The sequence below is a fragment of the Myiozetetes cayanensis genome, unplaced genomic scaffold, assembly GCF_022539395.1.
Source record: "Myiozetetes cayanensis isolate MyiCay16 unplaced genomic scaffold, myiCay2020 scf12, whole genome shotgun sequence".
Lineage (NCBI taxonomy): Eukaryota > Metazoa > Chordata > Aves > Passeriformes > Tyrannidae > Myiozetetes > Myiozetetes cayanensis.
The window spans coordinates 5,494,818-5,516,597 of record NW_026086826.1 but is presented as its reverse complement, the minus strand read 5'-3'; the positions used below and the strand labels follow the sequence as shown (position 1 = coordinate 5,516,597).

The window sequence follows — 21,780 nt, the reverse complement described above, 5'->3', positions numbered from 1 at the left end:
CTCACGCCGTCCAGTCTGGGCTGGGCTTCTGCAGAGGGAGCAGGCGGGAGGAAGAACGCGCGGGGCCGGCAGGAAGGAAGGCGGGCGATGAAGCAATGCGAGCGTTACCAGCTTCCTTACCCCCCGGCCCGGCACGTTATTTGCAGGTCCCCCAAAGGCTCCAAGGGCCTTTTCCCTCCTTTTGGAGAGGGTGACTGTGCAAGGAAGGGGCTGCTGGGAGGAGGGGGGGCCGTGCTACTTCCCTTGACAATTCGGCCATGGTTTAATATGCAGTGACAGTAATTCCTCTTTTTTTTTAATTTTTTTTTTTAAAGTTATCACAGCCATGTGCACAAATGCTTTTTCAAAAAATATTAGCATTAATTAGGGAGTGTTTACAGGCTAAGTGGTCCATTGACTATGTGCATGTTAATATATATAAATTATATTACATATATAATATTAATTTATATATACTATATATTTTTATATATATATACACAATGCCATGCTGCTGTTGGTGGTCAACATCATACCAACAGCACAGAGCAGATGAACAGGAATGGTGACTCAAGTATTTTTTTTTGTCGTTAATTTCTGCGAATTTCAGAGCCATTACCTACCTAAACAAAGCCTTTTAGAGCATCCTTGGCTTTTTTAAAGCATCCCTCTCAAAAGTTTAGCTGCTAAAGCCTCCTCCACAGCAGACTAGCAGCCAATGCTTGCTTTTAAAAGTTCTGGGTGACATTTCCCCCTGTGTGAAAGAGGGGACCCCATTTCAACCTCCAACCTGGGGGTGCAGTGAGCCCTGTCCAGGCACAGTCCCAGGTTAGGGACATGGGGCCCCCCTTGACAGCCAGGCTGAGCAAAGCCCCTGTAGCCAGGACTGGGCTGGTTTCATCCCAGGCACGGGGTAGGTGTGAGGCAGTGTGTGGCTGCTGGGTGTTTATCTGGAGTTGGGAGATCAGGGCTGCACAGCTGCTTTAACCCATCTAGTCCTGCTGCCAGCCCAGCACGAGCTGATAGCTCACCCACTGGTTATCTCTGCCTCCCACCTCCTGGTTCTCTCCCTCCCTCCTTCCATCACCAGGACAATTTTTCTTCCACCTCCCCCTTCCACTTTTTATCTCCTTTCAGTTAAAAAGTCCTTCATGGCCACACAGCTTTTGCCGCCAGTAAAAGGAAAAACACCCTCAAGGTGAAGGTTTGAAAGCACTCCAGGCACATACATAGGCTCTATAACCAATGGAAAGGGCTGAGAGGTTGCCAATGCCACCGGTTCCCTGGTGGGATGGCCAATGTGCATCACTCCTGATTGACCCTGGTGGTGGGGAGACAGAAAAGAAGGTTGGGAAAAGCACCTTAGAGTCCTGGTTTCCACGGCACAGAAGGGATCAGCGCAGCAGGAGGGTGCTGTGGGTGGCCTTGCCCTTGGCACTGCCACCATCTCTCACTGGTGGCACCACAAGGTGATGGGGGTTCTGGTCTGCAGTGCAGGAAACTTTTTGGCAAATAGTTGTCTTCTTCACAAACTTGAAACAGGTGTGTTTAAGGGTATTTTTTGTTCACCCTTGTTTCTAATGTGTCGCAGGAACCCGGTGGCAGGTTCTCAGGGGCAGAAAATTTCCCTTTCCGTTGCACGGATGACACTGGGGAGTGAGAACAGAGAGGAAGTGACTTTGGGATAAAATTGAAATAAATAAAAGAGAAGGTGCAAGGGGTGTGCAAGAAACAAACAAAAAAAACCTCATAACCAACCAAAATTTGGGCAGCTTTCATTTTCAAGCCTCACTGTTCGTTTTTAATTACAGCCTTTCTGGCAAAGCCATGTTGAGGGCAGCCTGCACTGGCTGCCCTGCCTGGGAACACTGCTGAAGCCAGGAGCAAGGACCTGTTTCATTAAGGGCATTCCCACATGATTGAATTAAATATGCTGACAGGAACGACAGGACCCAAACATTCCCACCCTGGCAACCCATGAGAAAGCTTCTCCTCTTCGCTAAGACAGGCCAGTGACAACAGGAGGGAGTAATTTATGGCTCTCTGGGACTGCTCGATATGCTCTTCATCCCGGGGCTCATCCCTGACATTCCCACCGCCGCACAAAGGCTGCAGCCGGCCAGCGGTGCCCAGGGGACACCGCGCTGTCACACACAGCAAGGAGATGAGCAGCAAGCAGGATCCCCTCTCTCCTCCCACCTCTGCTCTTTCTCTCTGCCTCTCCTGTCTCTCCTTTCACCTTTATCCTCACTCTCTCTTTTTTATTTATTTATTTATTTTTCTCCAGTTTTCATCCCAAAATCGGTCCTGGGATGCGGGGAGAGCCCCACAGCTCATTTGGGCTGGGGTGGGTGGGGGAGGATGGGGATGCTCTGAGGCTGCAGGGGCTCAGGAGAACGGACCTGCACCAGTGACGGAGGGTCCAGCAGGCACCTTCATACTTGTCCCCCCCCCGGTAGACATTCATTTTCCCTGATCTTGAAGCTATTCTCAGCCGCCCCAGTGACCTTTCCGGGGAACAATTTACTATTGTGTTTTGGTAAAGCCCAGCCTCTATTTTTGCGCTCTGTTTTGCTGATGCGGGCACAGGGAGCGAGACGGGAATCCAGCAGGAAATGGGAGGGAGCGTCTGGATCACGGCTAAGGCTGCCCAGGCACTTTGATGTGCCGGGGCCGAACCCTCCGGCAGCACGTGGCTGGGCCGGGGGCTTTGCTCCCCGCCCATCCCTCCAGTAAATCCTATAGGGCACCAGCTTAATCTGACCGTGCCAAGGGGGGAATGGGTCCTGCAGCAAAGCGCTTTTGGCAAAGAGGTCGGCAAAGCCACGGCCGTGCCGTGCTCCTCGGTGCAAAATGACAGGCAGGTTTCTGCTGGCATTGTGTCGCTAAAGGAATGCTGGAAACAAGGGGAGGAGGCGACTGGGCTGGGAGAGGTTTGAGGGCTTGCCCAAAGGTGTCCGGGAAAGCCATGGCAGAGCATCCCGGATTGCATCAATGAGCTGGCTGGCAGCAGGTGGAGGTGGCAGGTGTGAGGTGCCATCAGGCCGTGCTCCTTCCTGATGTGGGACCCAGAGCAGAGCTTGGGAGGAGTGAATGGCTCCAAAAAGGCCAAGCATCACAGCACAGAGTGGGCAGAGGAGCATGGCTGCCTGCATGCCCTGTTCACCCTTTGTGGGTGGGAACAACCGACAGTCCAACCCCAGAGGTGTAGCTGGTGAGATGGCCAAAGCCCAGGGAAGGGAAGGGAGTGGGATTATCCTTATCCTACAGCTGTCCTGCTCCCACCATCATCACCATCCTCATCACAGTCTCCAGGGCAGGAGTAGCACCCTGCTGCCCCAGGGCTTGCCCAGAGCCCACAGAAACCACAGACAAGGCCCTCCTGAATGTCTAAAGGGTCCAGCCACAGTCTCATCTGCTGCCCATCCAAGGCTCCCTGGGAGGGGATGGGAACAAGGGAACGCTTTACAGCAGCTGTCACATCTCCAGAGCACTTTGCTTGCTGTGACATATCCCTTCACACACTGCTGGAGCTGAAGTAAAACACATCAACACCCTCCCAGTCGTGTGTCCTGCAACTATCCAGCATCCCAGCATTGCTCCTCTGAGCATCCAGTCTGCTCCACCCCAAGGAATGGCATTAAAATGGGAGCTGGTGGGGGTGGCCTGGCAGGGAGATGGAGACTGTTAGCAGTGTGCCATTATGGGTGCTGGGGGTGGGAAGCTGCTGCTTGGGGTGGGGAAGGCTCTGTGTTTTTTGCAGATACTGGGACAAGGAGTAGGCAAGGAACAGGCCTGGGTGAGGCTCCAGTGTGGATCAGCACTGAGGTGTGTCAGCAGTGACACATCAGTACTCGTGTGACAAGGAGTCACAAATACACTGGCACTCCACAAACACCCCTCCCTTCACACGACAGGTGAGTGTGCACCCTACTTGCTCACAAATGCACGGCCCGTGTGCTGTTACAGGTGTGATGGTGCACAAACACACTCACGAATGCACACACTCATTTTTGCAGGTCCCACACCTGTGGGCACGTCCATGGATGCACCCATCCTAAATACACATTGGGATGGATGTGGAAGTGCAGTCCTGCACGTGTCTTCAAGCCACCCAAGCCCATGACATGTTCACAGACGTGTGCCCTGTCCCTTGCACGCTGCCCCACTGGTTGTCCCCACCAGACAAAACACCAGGGTGGTTTTGCTTTTGGCTGCATCAGCAGAAATCACTCCCAAGCTGCTCTCTGCCTCATCCAAGCAAACACTGAGCTGCTTTTTCCCTTTTTCTGGGTCAGGTGGCACCAAACCATCCCCAGCAGGTACCAAATGGTTTCACAGGGTGTTCTTAGGGTGGCAGGAAGGCTGAGCTGGCCCAGCAGTGGCAGCCGTTGCTCCTATCTCGGCTCTCTGCCCGTCCCTGGGGCCACCCACCCTCCAACTGGCTCTGTCCTGCTCCGAGCTGCCCCTCTATCGCTGCCTGCAGGTGCCGGGGACTGGGGATAAGGTCCTACATCCACACCCCGCAACGGGACAGGCAGAAGGGTGGTGTGAAGGGGAGCCCATCTGTCCCCTCCAGCGGGGACACTGTCCCTAGGCTGGCAATGCAAACACCACCGCCCTGACCGCCGTCTCCGGGCTGGCGCCTGCCGTGAACAGGTCTGGGGGAACCCCCGCTCGCAGACAGACGGCACATCGGTCCGTCCGCAGCGGCTGATGATGATCAGTGCCAGCGGCGGGGCCGACTCGGAGCCGGAGCTGCTCCCGCGCCCGCCAGAGGGAGCGCAGCGCCGGCTCTGGGGCTTTAGGGGGGCCTTGGTGTCCTCCGAATAAAGTATGTAAAGGCTGTCCTTTCCTCTCTTCCTTTCTCCTTTTCCTTTACCTTTTCCCCTTTTCTTCCCCCCCCCTTTTCTTTTTTCTTTTCTTTTTCCTTTTCCGTTTCCTTTTCCCTTTTTTCCTTTTCCTTTTTTCCTTTTCCTTTTCCCTTTTCCCTTTTTTCCTTTTCCCTTTTCCCTTTTTTCCTTTTCCCTTTTTTCCTTTTCCCTTTTTTCCTTTTTTCCTTTTCCTTTTCCCTTTTTTCCTTTTCCCTTTTTTCCTTTTCCTGTCCTGTCCTGTCCTGTCCTGTCCTGTCCTGTCCTGTCCTCTCCTCTCCTCTCCTCTCCTCTCCTCTCCTCTTATTTTCCCGCAGAATTCAGCTATTTTTCTGCAGAATTCTGTACTTTGGGGTGGAAAGTTTGGAAGAGCTGGTGCTCCCCTCAGCTCAGCCAGGCTGTGGAGGTCTTAGTCCACTTAGTCCCCACTTCCTGGAATGATGGGGCACTGGGTTCTGTGCCTGTGCTCACCAGCTCCCTGTTGGCTCTGCCAGCAAAGCACAGGCTGCTGAGTCTCCTGGGATTTCAGCAGAAGTGAGGTGACCCTGGGAAGAATCACACTTCCCGGTGGGAACACCGGTGGCTGTGCCAATCCCCTGCTATTTATTGAGCTCTAATTAATGTCCCTCCCTGGAAACAGCCTCTCCTCCTCAGTCCCAGGCAAAGGCATCTCTCAGGAGTGTTCACCTTTTGTCCTCAAAACCTGTTCAGGGCCGGATCCAAGTGCAGCCTGTTCTCAGCTGCTGTGGCACAACGGCTCAGTTGGGCATTGTTCATCCCTTTCCTATCAATCCCATCCCTCCCTCAGGAGCCCTGGATCCCTGCCCCCATCTCACGGTACTCGACTTGGCCACAGTATAGCATCCTGGTTGGGCTGGCAGCCTCCAAGGCTTCAGGAATGGGTTAAGGTTCCCCAAAAGCTCTCCTAACATCAATATATTCCCAGAAACGTCGTCTTTCAGTCGTTGGACTCACATGAAATCCCTCTGGCCTTTCCATGTCCCTCCCACTCCCTTCCCCAGCAACAGAAGCCACTGCTCAGAGGAGAAGATGACGTGACTTTTCCCATCTCCTCTGTTACCTGCATCTGTTTGCTTGGGTAGCAGCCAGAAAAGTGACTTCATGCATTCAATCTTTTTTTTTTCTCCCTGCCCTTTATTTTTCATTTTATTTTTCTACCGGACCAACACTCTCGCCTGTTGCAGAATCGAGGGGGGGAGGTGGGAAGCATCCAGGCCAAATCGTGCCCCTGTGTTATGGTAATCGCGGCTGCCGCGCCCGGCAGATGCAGCTCGCTGAAATAATAAGGTTGTTTAACAGGCTCAGAGAAGGAGAGGGGAGCTTTTGTTTGGCACTTGCCGGGGTTGGAGTACACTTGTAAAGCAACAACTGGAGCTTGTTGAAAAGAAGTGGAGGTTATTAGATTCATTTCACTTGCTGCCGATGGCCCTGTTATTTTTTTTCCCCTGCGTATTCCAGGCAAAAACTCCGGTGCTGAGAAGGAAGAGGAGAGAGATGCCACCTGAAAATGTGCTACCCCTGCTGAGGAGCATGGAAATAGATAGGGTTGGTGCCTGCTGGCAGGGCTGTGCAGGTTGAACCACAGGGTTCAAGGATGCTGAGGCTGATCTCCTGTGTTGGAAACACTCCTCACTCTGGCCAGGCCCCTTCCTTTTTCCCAGCAAGGCTGTGGGGCTGGAGGAAGAAAATCATCTTCCTCAGATGGTGCTGAGTAGGGTTGCCCTATTGAAATCAGGCTCTTCTCTACCCACTGGGGGCCTAGATGGCCATGCAGGGGTGTCCTCATGGGACATGGCATTCCTTGATGCTCCTCTTCCTTCCAGGAGGCTGGGTACTGCCTGATGCAAGACAGCAGAGTTAAGAAAACTCAAGGCCACACTTAACTGTGCTTGGAGCCATCAAAACACAGGGCTTGTCACCAGCAAAGGTGGTCCAGGATTTGTCAAGGCTTGAACAGCAATAGGTTCCTGATGAGGATGAAAGAAATTTAAGTGACTGCAGAAGCTGGGGTGACACCAAACCTCATCTTTGGGGTTATAATCCCATTTTGAAGTATTGTAGTTTCAGATGGGAGAATGACAGAATGTAGAACTGTGTGCCATGGGGTTTTTATTTTCCCCCAGCTAAGTGGGGACAAGAAAATTATTAGATGGGTTGGGATTCTGTCTGTGCAACCCTCTACCTATCTATCTACCCCTCTGTCTCAGTGCATCTCTCACCAGCCCCATCTTTGCTCTGAAAAACAGCAGCAATCCCCTTCAGAAGCCAGGAATAAAATCAATACATTCCCTCTCCAATTCAGGTAGCTGTCCATAAATCTTCCCAGCTTCAGACTGGTCTCCTAGGACTCCCAGATCAGTTGGGAACCTATTTAATCAGCTGAGATGATCAGCGCTGTTTGTTGCCGAAGGGCCCTTTGAACTCTTTGTCTCCTCGTTGAATGATGTTCTTGTCCCCTGAGGATTTAGCCAGACTGGCCCACTCTGTGTGACAAGTCTCAGGTTAATAATGCCAGGCACTGGCAGTGCCCACAGAAGCCCAGCTTCGAGTCCAGGGTGCTGGGAAGAGTCACAGCCCCTCTGCCAAGCCCTTATCGCCCCATCTTCCTGTGGCCCCTCACTTGGCTCACTGCAAAGCTCCATAAACCCACACTGGCATGAAGACCATCCAGCCTGGTGCCAGGGGAAGAGAATTATAGCTCCTTTTGGGTAAGGTTGGCAAGGGCTGGAGGGGATATGTGAAATCACAGCCCTCCAATTAATTTCTGGGGCTGCTGACTTGGTTTGCAGAATATTTTAGTGCATTTTAGGTTTTAGCTGGTTGGGAATCAGCCCCATGCAGTACCTTTGCTGAGGGACTTCTGGAAGAGGTTTTCCAAACTGGTCCAGCCCCTGGGAACAGTGGACTCAGCATTACTTAGGATCTGGCCTCTGAGAAACAAATCCAGAGCTGCTCCAAAGCTGCAGGAGTCTTGGATCAGTTTTCAACCAGGAAAATGCTGAAGTGTCACCTTCAATAGCCAGGATTCTCTTCTAGGCTGCATTGAAGTTATGCTGGAGGTGGCTGCCACACCAACAGCCTCCAAGCAACCCAGCCTGGTGAGATCCAGCCGGGTCCTCATCTCATCTCCATCCCACTCTGGCCCAAGGGGTCAGTGCTTCTTCTTCCAAAGGCTCCTGCACTCCATAAATCACAACTTAGCGTGGACCACCGTCAAGACAGGCAAAGTAACCTAATCTGTCAGCACATCAGGGTGTTGGAAAACAGTAATCCAAGAAGGAAACACATTATCTGGCCTTGTTACTTTACAAAGTAATTTAAATTAATTTTTCCCTGGAGTGGTTAGGGAGCACTGCAACTTGCCCTTGTCTATTCTCTCCAGCTAATGAAGCTTTACCAGCGACTGCTCGTGAATTCCTATTAAGACCTCATCTTAGAGGTTACAGGGCAAAGCAATTTCTGCTCCTGGGAAAAATGCCTATGAATTTGTAATTGTAAGTCCATGTTTGATAGGGATTAGCATCTGAAAGGGTGGGTAGCAGAGAAAACATTATTTCAATTAGCAGAAGAAAAGCAACTTAACATCTGATTATAGTTTACACTTTTAATTTTCTCCTATTCTGGAATCTGAGGTAATTATTTTCTGAAACTGTCCACTCCCACCAAGTCAGCCACCTCTTTCTTCTCCTTCTTGGCCATCTTCGTTGAGAGTCTCACATGGAAAAGGTTGATGAGTTGGGTTTTTTCCTCTTCCTTCTTCTCTCCCAGTTCGCTGAATTTGGGAACAATGATGAGGATGCTGTATCAAACCACACTGAAATGGGACATGATATTTCTCTTCATGTCAAGGAGGTGAAAGATGAAGAGTATGAGGCTTTGCTTTACAGCCAGGCCCAGAGCTAGCAGCTTGGCATGGTGCTGGTGCCTGACTCTCCCAGGCAGAGCCCCAATGCCTAAAGATTCTCTCTGTGTTCAGAAATTACTTCCAATCCCCTGTTTTCCTCCCACCCCCTGGCCTTGGCCCTCGCTTTAAGCTGTGCTCCATCTATTTTTTTCTGGCTTCTTGGCCTCCTGTTTCCTAATGACGATGCAATCAGTTTTCGGGTGGGAGATTCCTCGTGAGAAGGCTTGTTGTTATTTAAGGAGGATCATGAAATCCATCCTTAATGAAAGGACAGGAGAAAACCCTTCCACCAAGTTACACTGAAGCCTGAGATTATCATTTTTATGGGCTTCCAATCTTTCCTGCCTCCTGTCTTATCAGCAAATGCAGCTGGAGGCTTCAAAAACCCTCCCAGCTTGCTGCTGATTTTATGGGATGAAGATTAGAGATGATCGGATAGCAAATTATTCATTCCATTCGGTATCTCTGAGCAGGAGGGAATATCCAGAGCGAAGTCAGCTCCGTTCTCCCTCTCTGAGCATCACATTGGGATCCTGCCTATCTGCAGTGGTGCTTTCCCCCACACTCAGAGATGATTAGGGGTGCAATATGCCCCCTGGACGGATGGGAAAGCCGAGGGGGAGTCACGGATGCAGGCTCATCCCCCAACAATAAGGCGCAGCAGAGGCAGGTGGATTTTCTTCTCATTTCGGGGATTTTTATTTTGATTCCTCCCAGCCCAGGGCAAGGTGGGACAGATCAGGGAGGTGTCTTCTCAGCCTAATTTTCCAAGGCTGTGGGGCCTGGGGCTGATGTGAATGTGCTGTCAGAGCCGTGGCAGCTGTTGGTGTCAGGGACAGAGGAGCAGGGAGCTCAGAGAGGACAACGGACAGAGGAGAGAGGCCATTGCTGACCCTTGGATGTACGGAGCTGCAGCATCAGGCACAGACAGCTTAGGGTGTGAATGCTGCCCAGAGATCCGTGCCAAAATCAACTGATGTAAAAAAATATAATCCAGAGGGTCCCATGAAAAACTCACGGGCCACAGTGATGCTACTGAGCAGATCTTCAGGGAAAACGAAGGGCACACCTGGAGCCCAGTTCTGGTGCCATGTCTGTGTCCCATCACACTCAGGTTCTGGGTACCACCTCCCAGCGAGTGCCCTGACAGGTGAGGTCCTGGCTCACCCCACTGGAGCATCCAGGCTGCCTGGCAGGAGAAGGGGAAAATCAACATTCTCCTGAAATGAAGGGACCAAGAGGGATCACAGCCACTACCACATGGATCAGGGCCACCACCACGTCTCCCTGCTGTTTATTCGAGGCTTGTGATTAGCATCAGCCCTGGGGGACACACAAATGGAGTAACAAAACGTCTAATAAAATGCCAAGAGGTGTTTTTTTCCTTGACCCTGTCTGTGTGTTCAGAAGAGGAACAAATGGTCCAGCTGAACCCTGGGTGGTATGGGGAGGACGAGGCTGGCATGGGGTGATTCGCTTTTGCCATACCATTGAAACCTGGGGTTTTCAACTGCACATAAATAAGAAAACATATTGCAGCTTAAAGGCATTTTTAAAGACAAGGGGGGTATAGAGCTGTGGTGGAAGAAGACAAGCTGAGCAGGATCTGCCTTTTTCTGCTGCCTTTTATCCACACTGGCACACCAGGCCAAGAAAATGCCCTTTTCACAGTGGTTGTAGCTCCTAGTTCTCTCCTGGCAGCATCCATACTGGGCAGGATTTGAAAGACAAGTGTCAACGGGAAATGAGAGAATTCTGGCGCAAGCAAGGAATATTTGGTTTTGATGGCAAATGTCAAAAGAAACAAGCAATTAAAAATTGGGTCTGTGGGGGTTTTTTATTTGCTTGTGTTGAGGTTTTTTTGTTTGGGATTTTTTGATGTTTTTTAGCAGCTATTGAAATGTAACAAATTTATAATTACTTTTTTTTTTCCCCTAGGAAAAATACAATCTCTTCTTTAGGGGATGTTCAAAGTTGCTCTCATAGATTTTTTTTTTTTTTAATTTTTATGGCTCTGTTTGAGAGAGGGGGAGGAAATGGAGAGGATGAAACAGGGAAGGAAGAAGGGAGGAAGGAAGGAAGTGAAGGAGAAAGAAAAACAACTTCCATTAAAACACAGACCCGCAGCACTTTTCAAAGAGGAACTGGCATCTGTGCTTTGAAACACATCACCCAGGAATATTGCTTTGAGCAAAGGTTATTTTTTTCCTAAAAATTACCTATCTTTTAGAGGAAATAACCTCCGATATTTGGAGGATATCCTGAAATTCCAATCCCTGCTTTTAGGAAGATCTGTTGTACAGGCAACTGCTCATATAGGTCTCTGACAGAGAACTGTTCTGGCTCTGGCTCTGGCTCCACTTGGGTTTGGCTGAATTTTGCCAAGGTGATTTGCCCCTCTGTGCCTCAGTTTCCCTTGCCTATAAAATGCACCTCTAGGGCTTTCACTCACCATGGTTGGGCAATGTTGAAGGCTTAAATGAGAGACACAGCAAGATTTCCAGCACTCTGCAGCAGAAACACACAGCTACTTGCCACTGCAGGTCCCAGCCCAGGGCCAGAATGACAAAAGGGGGAGCCGGTTGGCAAATTATTTGTCGAAATTTCAGGCTCTGCCCTTGCAGCAAGGCTGCTGCTGTTACAGTGACTTGATACTTCTCATGCCCCCAGGCCAGACCCAGGGATATGCAACCAAGCAGGTGCCATGGGAGCTTTCTCCACAAAGGCACATACCTTCCTAATAGCTGCCCTGGGCTAAACATGCATCGGAGCACAGAGAGGCTTTGAGATAAGCACGGGTGTGATTCCCTGGCCTCATCAGCGAGCCCGAAACGATTAAATAATTGAATTTTCTTGAATTTCATGTAAATGTGGGAATGTGCAATCGGTAATGTGTTACTCGCTTCTCAGGAAGGAGCTGACATCAAGATCCCTGTCTGGGAGGCACAGCAGCCCTGCCTTCAGCTCAGGGTCTGCTCTGTCACGTCCTGTCACCCCAACACATCCTAGCATACAGGCACATCCTCGAGGCATCCCTGCCTTTGAAAATTCAGCCCAGGGTCCCTGGAGTGAGCAGAGCCCTGTGATGGGAAGATTGGAGTACATGTGGAGAAGGGAACCTCATCAGCCACCTGCTGCAGCCCCAGGCGTGGCTGAGGGATGGGTGGCAACAGTAGAATGTCTCAGACCTTGAATTTCCCAAGGACAGCAGCAGGACCGGCTTCTCTAGGACTTCTGATCTGCTGATAAGGCCTTCTGCTCTGAACAGCTCGGCTGTTTTTGCTGGGAGTTTGCTGGGAGGGACAGGTAAAAGGCAGGCAGCAAAGATGGCAGACTCTGGATGCTTTCCCAGATAATGTGGAAGCAATAACAGGGAACTCGAAGTTCACTCTCATTTTACTTCTTCAGAAGCTGTTCCTTTTCCTCTGTAACATGATTAGATTGCTTTTACAGGGCCTTATTATGGGCCAGTCCCTGTTGTGACACTTCCTTGCCCGATGCAGCAGGAAAGTCCCTGCATCACAGAGTTTGCAAGCAGAAGTTCGAGGGGTTGGGAATGGGATCATCCAACATTGCAGGTGGGGACCTACCTGGTCATGGAAAGGAATTTGGGAAAGAATTAGTAACTGTCCTTCAATCTTGTGCAGCTCAAGTAAGCTCTGGTCTGTTTTCAGGATAAATGACATTATTCTAAACACAGGGGAAAGAGGAGGGACGAAGGAGGTCAATCCTGCACCCGTGGTATGTATTCCTGAGGATGTTGCTCATTCCCGAGCAGGGGTCACATGTGGGCTCCCATGGCAGGACCCAGCACCCAGGCAGGGTCCCTGGAGGGGGGATCACCAGACCCAGAGGCTGGGAGTTCAGATGTTGCTGAGGGGGATTCCCAGAGCCTGGGCTTGCAGAGCTGCTCTGACACACCACAAGAAGAGCGACAACGAAACCCGTGGCTCACAGTTTTATTATTTCCTTCAGGAGTAAGTGAAGTTTCTCAGCTCTGAAGACAAATAGCTTTTATTCTTCCATGGGCTGGGTTTCACAGCCCATGCCAGGTTTGGATGGCTGGCAAACTCCTTAACTCAGGACTTGCAATCTTCCCCATCCTGCAGCATCTGCACAGTTGATGTGAAGGGTGAGCCTTGCTGTCTGCTGCAGGTCTTCGGGTGTTTCTACCTCTTCTGGTGTCGAGCAGTTTTGGAGACAGCCCTGAAGACTCAATGAAGTGAAGGCTGTGTTTGCTCTTTTTAATAGTTTCACAATTAAACAAGATGTGAGAGGTGGGAGGCAGTACCTGGCACCGAGTCTGGTTTATTAAATTGATGTTTTCAAGTAACAAATGTGTTTTGTCGGGTTGTTAGTGACACTTGCTGAAAAGAGAAGAGCAAGGAAATGAGTGGGAGTCCCACAGGGTGGGAAGGGATGTCAGAACTGGGGCATCACTGGACTTCCCTCCGCTTTCCTCCAGTGGGGACGGGGACTTGGGGCACACCACGATCCCCAAGCACTGCAGCTTCACTGGGAAAGAATTTTACCCACCTGGATGTTGCTTTTTCCTTCTGGACTGATGCAAATATTTTGTGCCCGAGTTCCCTTCCACGCCCTGCCTAAGGGGACTGTCAGGTTCAAGTCACCGTGCCCCAAATTCCCCGCCAGCTTCCGCGGGACAAAGCAAGAGGCACCTCCTTCCTCCAGTTCCCGCAGCAGGATTTGAATAGGCAGGTGAGAGCATCGGCCTCCCTCGTTAATGCGTTTGATAATTGACCAAGCGCTCATTCCTGTGGGAGGGCGGCGTGCCCAAGTGCAGCGTCCGGCTGCTCCTCCGCACCCCAGGAGCCCCCGGCCCTGCCTGCCACCATGCCTGCCCGCTGCCTCCTCCTCCTCCTCCTGGGACTGCTCCTGGAGCTGGAGCCTGCCTTCTGCCAAGAAGGTAAGTGCAGGCAGCTGCCTGATATCCCGGGGAAACTGAGGCAAGGGGAAGGCACCGAGCTCCAGGAGAGTGGGAACTGGTTGGCGGGGGACAAGAGACAGCTGCGGAAGAGCCTCTTGGGAAGAGAAAATACATCCCAGCTCCTGCCTAAGCTTTAGCTCCGGCTGCACATCGGGATGGGAGGGTGTCCCGGGGGTTGGAAGGTCTTGCCGGAGCTGGCGCATGGAGACTTTCTACCTGTTTTGCCGAAGGCTGAAACTGCCACCTGAGGTTTATCTTACCTGCTTACGTGGAGATAAAGCAGCTCTGATTTACCTCTCTCAGGACTGTGCACCGAGATGAGTAATTTGTTTTCTTACGGCTTTTTTTTTTTTTCTTCTTTTTTTCTTTTTTTCCCTTCTTTTTTCTCACTCTCGTCCTTGGGCAAGTGCTGTGCTGGGTCACTCCCTGAGCTCGCAGATTCTCCTGTTAATCTGTAATTTTGATCATTGCTGAGGAGAGAGAGCAAATATTTTCCTCTGCAAATTGCCCTCCTGTTCCCTTCTGAAAAACTTAACAGGGAAACTTACTATGGCTAGGACATTATTTTTAGGAAATTCATTGAAGGGCATGTTTAATGCTGGAAATAATGAGGAGTAATTAAAACTCATCTGATGTTGCCAAAGTCCTGGAAAATTCCCTCCCCCCTTCTCTCAGTGAAGCCCCAGCCCTGACCACTCTTCCTGTGTTTGTTTACCAACTTGCTGAGGATTTAACAGTCTGGGGTCTCCACTGTCAGCAGGATTGAAAGTTTTGCTGTTGCTTGGAAAGAGTGTAGAAAAAGAAACCCTTTAATGAGGATTCAGAGCCTGGCACAGCTTCCTCGGAGAGCGGAAAAGACAGGGGCCAGCCGATGCTTTCCAAGCACTCGGGAAAGATATATCAAAAATCTGTGTCTTCAAATCAGCTGTTGAGCATGGAAATGGAGTTACAACAAGTGTCCAGGCTTATTTTGGCATTGGCACTTCCCTTGGTCTGGTTTGTAGCTGCAGATGTGTGGACACAGGCCTGCCAGGGCTGCAGATTCCACAGTGCTTAGTTTGGCTTACAGGATCTTGTTGGTGAGGGGAAACCCCATCACTGACATGGGGTGAAACTGAGAGGAAGTGGCAGAGCCTGAGGGACAGGCTGTCCCAGGATGGGCATCCCTCTTCCAGGAACACAGTCCTGTTTCCACAGGTGAGACTCACCCTTTGGCCATCCCTCCTGGTGTGCTTGATGGAGCTCTAGCCAGGCAATGCCACCCCCAGGGCTGAGATCCCCACAGTCACACCTGGAGTAGATCCTATCAAGCTCTTGCCTCTATCTGGCTCCCATTCCTCCTTTCTTATGCCCATGCAAGTTCCCCATGCGGGATTTCAGCCCTATGTGGAGGCATTTGCTGTTCCCCTACCACCCTTCTCTCCTGTTGCAGCCAGGCCCTACGTGGTCTCTCAAAGTCAGAACCCCTTGATTTTGGTTGGGTGTTTTTCCTTTTGGCTTTGGAGTCTCTGAAATCTGCTGGAAATCGCTGTCCTAGCGAGGTTTCCCTTGCAAAAACATCCAGTACCTCCTGAGCACGGCCACTCCAAGGAAATTTCCTACCACTTATCTTCTCCCCTCCTTTGCTGGAAGATCACGAGATCCAAATTTGGCACTTCCAGTCATCACTGACTTCATTCCCCGGTTGACCTTGAACTCCCTTAACCCCAGCAGAAACCTCACGGAGGGCTGGATGTGACCACCCCCTCTTGGGCTTAGGCTGGAAAACCTGACTCCAGTAGGAAAAATAAACTACAACTAATAAATAAATGTGGCCAACAGCCAAGGGCAGAGCGAGGGAGGAGGCACAACGAGACAAAGCTCAGCTGGGAGGCAATGGGTGTGTTCTGGGCTGCACTCCCAGGGCTGGTGGGCAGCAGGGGCAGGAGCATCCTTGTTCACGAGGCAGGGCAGGAGGGGGCCAAACCCTGCTCTTCCCCACTGCCACCATGCTGGTGCCACCCCTCCCACCCCCTTTAGCACCACCAGCAGCCTGCTGACACAATGGTATTTCAGTCCAAACACGCCGATACAAGAGGGAATTTCCGTCTGAATTCCTCCTGCTGCAGTTTTGGCCCTGGGACCTTGCAGTAAACATGGCAAGTGTCTCTGTGAGGAGAGGGGGCTGAGAGATGCTGTTTGGGGCTGCTCTCAGAGCCCCTTGCCCAGCAGTGCCAGTGCTTTCCAGACTGGCACTGCTGGTGAGTCAAGCGGCCAGGCTGATTTCACTTCCAAGAGGCAAAATGACCTTTGTTTTGTGTTGTTGGTTTGGTTTTCCTGGTTTGATGGTGGAGTTTTTTTTTAGTAAAAGTTTCTTGCAGTAAACATTCAAGGACCTGGAGGCCTTACCAAAGGACAGCCCCCTTCCCGAAAATCAGAGGAAGGAGAGGAGAGCTGTCAGAGGCAGAGCCAGTCTGAAGCTGGTTACAGATGAAGAATTTGCACATGTGGACCACACAATCCACTTCTGTTGCTGCTAGGAAAGATCGTTTTCTGTTTATAGCAGAGATTTGTCTCCTCTGAGACAGATGAAGTGTTCAGCTAATGTTCCTGAGTGAGGTTGAAGAACCAGTTTCTCATCCTGGGGCAGCTCAGCCTGGCAGGTGTCAGTGGCCAGGTCTGGATCTGAGTGTTCTGGGGCTGATGCTGGAGCTGACAGGTAAAGCATCCTCCACCTGCCCCATGTGCCTGTGTAGAGAGGCCTCTCTTGTGTGCAAGGGTTGCCATTTTGATCAGCAGATGAGGAAAAACATGCCTGAATAAATAGTAATTAAATCCTGAAGAGATGTGGTTGCATGGACAAGGTGTCCTTTGGTGCTGACATGACAGCACTTAAGGATAGGTTTGACTAAAGGATGGGTTTGACTACATCTCAGTGCTCCAAAAGCCAGTGGGAGGCAAGGAGCAGCCATCCCAGCAAGGACTGGGAAAAAGTTTCCTCTTCTGACCACCCTGCCCTTGCATTCTTCCCACATCCAGGAATGCATCTCACAGCCCTCTCGCTCATGGCTGCATCCCTGTATAGGTCTGGATAGAGGAAAATGAACCTGTGAGTCCATCCCATCTGTGGGGGACAAAGGGATATCCTGGTCAGCTCCCAGCTCCCCCTCTCCCCACCCCCATGCTGCTTGGCCCCCCACCAGCCCTGCCTGGCCTCTGCACTGAGGTTGTTGTTCTGAATGCATCAGCCTTCAATTTCCTGTCATAAATCAGTTTGCTGCTCTGGAAGCTTTTGAATGGGGCATTTTACTGAAATCCACAGTGACAACTCTTTGCTGTGAGAGTGATAACCAAATTTTACACTGTCCCTGTTACGGGGTCCTTATTTTAGCCGTCAGTATTTGGAAAATATCCTGGGAATTATGTCTGTGGCATCTGGGGATGGAGAACAAACAGTTTGCTGAAACTCCTCTATCTTTTTCCCCTTGGCAAACATTTTCCTTCCCTCCCTTCTTCCATGTCCCCCAGCCCTTTTTTCCCTCATCACAGAGTCACCAGCTCCCCACAGCACATCTGTATGTGTATGTATTTGTATCAGGGACCCCAAAGCTACAAGGCACTACACTCCATATGCAAACACCAGCAAAACTACTGTTATTTGTGCTTTATTTTATTGCTATCACCCAGGTACGCTTGCCTGAATTGACAGCAGCATGTTCTGCTTGGCTCTGTAGGATCAAGCTCTTGGCTGGATGCTGCTGAAGCTGAACGAGAGAAACTGAGCAGATAAATTCTGAGGATGAATTCCTAACTTGTGTCCTCTTCTTTTCCTGTAGCCCGGGGCAGCCTCCAGCCGTGGTCGCAGGGTGTCATCGCAGTGGTTGTGTTTCTAGTGCTGGTGGCCATCGTTTTCGTGGTCAACAGGTTCTGGTGTAAGAAGAAAGTGTAAGTGTGGGAGGTTGCAGGGGTTGGACTTAACTGCCTGGGCACGTGTCGCTTCCAGCAGCCTCCATCCCTGTGCCAGGGCTGGGAACACTGTGATCGCTGTGCTGGGAGCTGGGCAGGGAGAGCAAAGACTCCCTGTCCTCATCTCTCCGTCCTCTTCTCCCTGTCCTGGTCTCTGCTCCCTGTTACTTATTGCCAGGTGGGAGCTTGCACCGTACAAATGCTGCCACGACAAAGTGCTGTGCTGGGAGTGAGAAGGCAGCAGCATTGTGGCTGGTTTGCAGGGGCACATGTTCAGGGGACTGTCCTGAGCCTGGTTTTCTATGGTTTTGTGGGTGCAGTTCCCATGTGCCTTATATCCATGGGACAATAAGCTCAGAGCAGCTTTGTTTGCAAAGCAGACAGAACCAAGCTGTCAGAATGCACTGAGAGGAGCTGGGAGAAGAGGGAGGCAGCCAAGCCATGGCAGAGCTCTCAGCCTGGAACCCATGGGACAGACAAATGAGGTGGCCTTACTCATCAGAAGAAGGCTCTGTGGGACAGGTTACCTCTTGTCCACTGCCCACCAAGCCAAGCCACGGACTGCTGCTCCTGCTCAGCCAAGCAACTGGCAAAGTTGCAGTAACCTGATCTTGGATCTGAGCCCAAAGGCAACAGGGGATGAAGCCTGTTTCCAGGTTCCTCAGAACTGGCGTGGTCGCTTTGGGCTCTGCACCCAAAGGTGCTGGAGTCTCCTTGTACCTGTGCATTCTGCAGCCTCTCCAGGCCGAGGAGGGGGAGAGCTGGGGTGTGCCATGACACTCAGCAGGTCGGCTTCAACCCCAGATGTGTTCAAGGGGGGTTCCTTTGGGATGCACTCAGGGCCAATGCATAATGCAATGTGTGTATACCTGTATTTAAATGCTCTGATTTGCCAAGACTACAGGTCTTTGTTTCCTGAAGAGGAACCTCTGTCCTCAAACCGAAGGAACCCCCAGCTCATGGAGTGGGAGGCAGGGATGGTGTTTCCCACTGCTGCCCGTGCTTGGCTGCCTCTTCCCAGCCCAGAGGCAGAGGATGCTGAGAAGGGCTTGAGGGGAGAAGGAGCCCTGTTTTAATTAATCTGGCCTCTCTTCAGCAGAGCGGGCAGTGAGGCTCGGCTGCCTGGCGCCCTGCCAGCTCTGCGCTGTCACTGTGACAGCAGCTATCAGCTCAAGCTGCTGCTTGTTTATGCCAGTCTGTTCCTTGGAGAAGCCTCTGAAATTGCCCTGGAGGAGGCAGGGATGTGAGTGCAGGGTGGACCTGCACCCACCCTCCGTAAATAAACCCCTCTGGCACTGTTTGGGCTACGGGCTCACTCCCGAGCTGAGCTTTTAGGCTCTGGCTGAGGTCAAACACCCCATCCCTGCCCAATGGTTCCTTCTGCAAGTGATCCAGACTCACATCCAAGAGAAAGCAGCTCTGCTTTGCTCACATGGACATGCACACGTACAGCCCTCCTGTGCCAGGGCTGCAGCACCAGCAGAGCCTTGGCTGTTCTCTCCGTGTCAGTTGGGATCCACAGGGGACTATTTTGCAACAGATTACATAGAAGTAGACTGGAAAAACCAGTTAGCAGGAGAAAACAATCCCACATATTGACAATGAGTCTCCCTGACTGCCAGCCCGGTGCTGGGAGTCCCAGCTCCAGAGGCAGGGGCTGGCACTTGGTGTCTGGGTGCAGCCTCTGCAAACCTGCAGTGAAGGTGTTTGTCCTTGTCCTTGTCCTGCTGGGAATGGGGCTAAGTTGCATGTCTGAGGCCAGGATCATACCCTTAGTTGTCTCTGTAGTGTCAGATCAGCCCCTTCCTCAGTGCCATCCCCATTGGGAGGCTGCTCCCCAGCACGGCTCCTTCATTGTCCTGTCTCAGCTTCTCCCTTCTCTCCCTCCAGGGAAAATGCCGAGACGGTGGTGACTGTAGAGGACAAACAGGATCCTGTCATATCCAATGGCCATGAAGGGAGATACCTATCAGCTGCAACCGACTTCAGGTGAGGGACTTTCTGAGACCTCCTCCCCACGGCTCCCAGGCTCTGTTCTGTCCCCCTGGGGACAGCTCAGACATGCAGAGCCATGGTCTCTCCCACACAGGGCCTCACATGTCCCATGCCACCTGGGTTTGGGGACTTCTATCATCCAGGGGGTTAAGCAGAAGGCAGGGAAAGGGAGTATCCCAGTATCCCCTCCTCCCTCGTCTCTCCCTGTCCCCACAGTTGAGCCCCATGATCCCTCCATCACCTTGTAACCTGCTACACCACATTTTTCTTATGCTGCATCACACCTTTCCTACAGAGGAAGCCACCAAAGGTGGCCACAAGTCACCACATAGATGTTGACTGTCAAAACAGACCTCACCAAAACTTAGAGGGATTTTCACCCTGATCTTGGCTTCCTTCCTGGCAGGGTGACCCCTCCTGTCCTCCCCACCTCACCCCTCACTCAGTGCACAGCTGGCACCAGCGGGGTCAGGATTCCCAGTGGTGCCTTCGAGGGGGCTGGTCTTGCTGGGGATAAGCTCAGCACTGTGCTTCTCCCTCCCCATGCAGGTCCAAAGAGAACCAGCACGCCTACGAGAACACGGTGGAGCCTGAGGAGAAGGTGATCACCACTGCCATGTAGCCGGCACCCAACCAGCCACCCTCCTTCCTCCTCTCAATTTGCTTCACACGATCGCGATGGGCATTTTCACAGAGACCCCCTGCACTGGTACCCCCCTGTGTGTGTGGTGGGTCCCTGACCTCCCCACGGCACCACCATCTCCTGATCTTTCCTTCTCACACCTGTGGGACACGCTCTTCTGCCTCGGGGGCTGGTGTCCACGTGGACATCGGGCCCCAGGAGAAGTCTGGAGGTGCCACCTCTCCTGCCTGGTGGTCACCCCACCTGCCTGGCGAGGTTGATGTCCCAAGTCCCAGAAGGGTGTTGACGTGCTTAAAACACAGAGGGGCTCCTGCTGGGGGCCTGGGACCTCCCTGCACCTCCAGCTGCGTTCTGGGGAGTTGCTGATGGAAAACCTACTCTTTTCTCCCCAGCTCACCCTCCTTTTTACAACCAATACCATGCATTTTAACGTCAGAACAAACCTTCTCCCCTGTACATATCTCCCCTGTGAGCAATAAAGAGAATTGTTGCCCCTATGACAGCAGAAAGAGTCGTTTTGCTAATCAGCCAAAGGACTTTCTGGCATCTCACAGCTCTCCCAGCCTTCAGGCAGTTGGGAAAATGAAGGACATCAGGGAATGCTCAGCATTTGGACAACCCCAGGGCTGCTAAAGGGTGGCTGAGCATTAATTCACCATTTGCTGGGTGGGGAAATTGAGGCACGGCCCCAATCCAGCACTTCCCAGTGCTGCTTAATGGGTGAAAGGCAGCACTCCCTGAATCCCACTGACCACAAGATGCAGACCTGCAGCCAGCTGGGGGCCATTCCCAGGGCTGGAGGCTGTGAATGGCAATCCCTTATCCTCGCTGCCAGGAAGTGGCTGCTCTGGGCAGCGCTGGCCATCCTGGGGCAGCTGGCCATAGTGCAACCTGCTCCTGCCAGGCTGTTCATTAGCCAGGGTCCATCTTCTGCTGTGGTGGGGACAGTGCCAGGGCCACCATGGGAGCAACCAGCACTTCTAAGCTGTGGCATTTGCAGCTTGAAATGAGAGACCTCTAATGCCTCGGCCATCCCTGGAACGTGAGTTACTCCACTGGCATTCAGGGTCCTCTTCTTGACAATTCAGGAAAGCATGAAGGGAATCTGAAATCAAGGGCAGCCCAGCTGGAGCAGGACTGGGAGGGATGGGAGGTTTATAAGAGGGGAATTTTTGGCAGTCCCAGCTTTTGAGGGGAGCAGGGTGGTTTTAGGGCTCTGCTGTGCACTTCCTGCAGGTGAAGTTGCCGATGTCCAAGCACGTCGTGACACAAAAATTAAGGTAGGAGCCTTCCAGTAACAGACCCACCTTGAAAGGCCTTTCCCCTGGAGACTCAGGTAGGTGAGTGTTTCGAAAATGCCCTCAAAGACTTGGTGTTGAGAAATCACAGCTCCAGTTGAGAAATTGCATGGGAGCAGAAGAAAACAGGGAGAAGGGTTAGAGGGGTCAGGCCCTCAGATTTGGAGGTATGATGG

At 51.7% G+C, this 21,780-nt stretch overlaps 1 protein-coding gene across 1 annotated transcript; it reads left to right on the top strand.

The window, feature by feature from the left end:
• The first annotated feature begins 13,568 nt into the window (after window positions 1–13,568).
• On the top strand, window positions 13,569–20,795 carry PDZK1IP1 (PDZK1 interacting protein 1). Its single transcript, XM_050307016.1, has 4 exons — window positions 13,569–13,702; window positions 17,539–17,647; window positions 19,559–19,657; window positions 20,213–20,795. Exons 1-4 carry the CDS (start codon window positions 13,630–13,632, stop codon window positions 20,283–20,285), a joined length of 354 nt encoding a protein of 117 aa, XP_050162973.1. The 5' UTR covers window positions 13,569–13,629; the 3' UTR covers window positions 20,286–20,795.
• The last annotated feature ends 985 nt before the right edge of the window (window positions 20,796–21,780 follow it).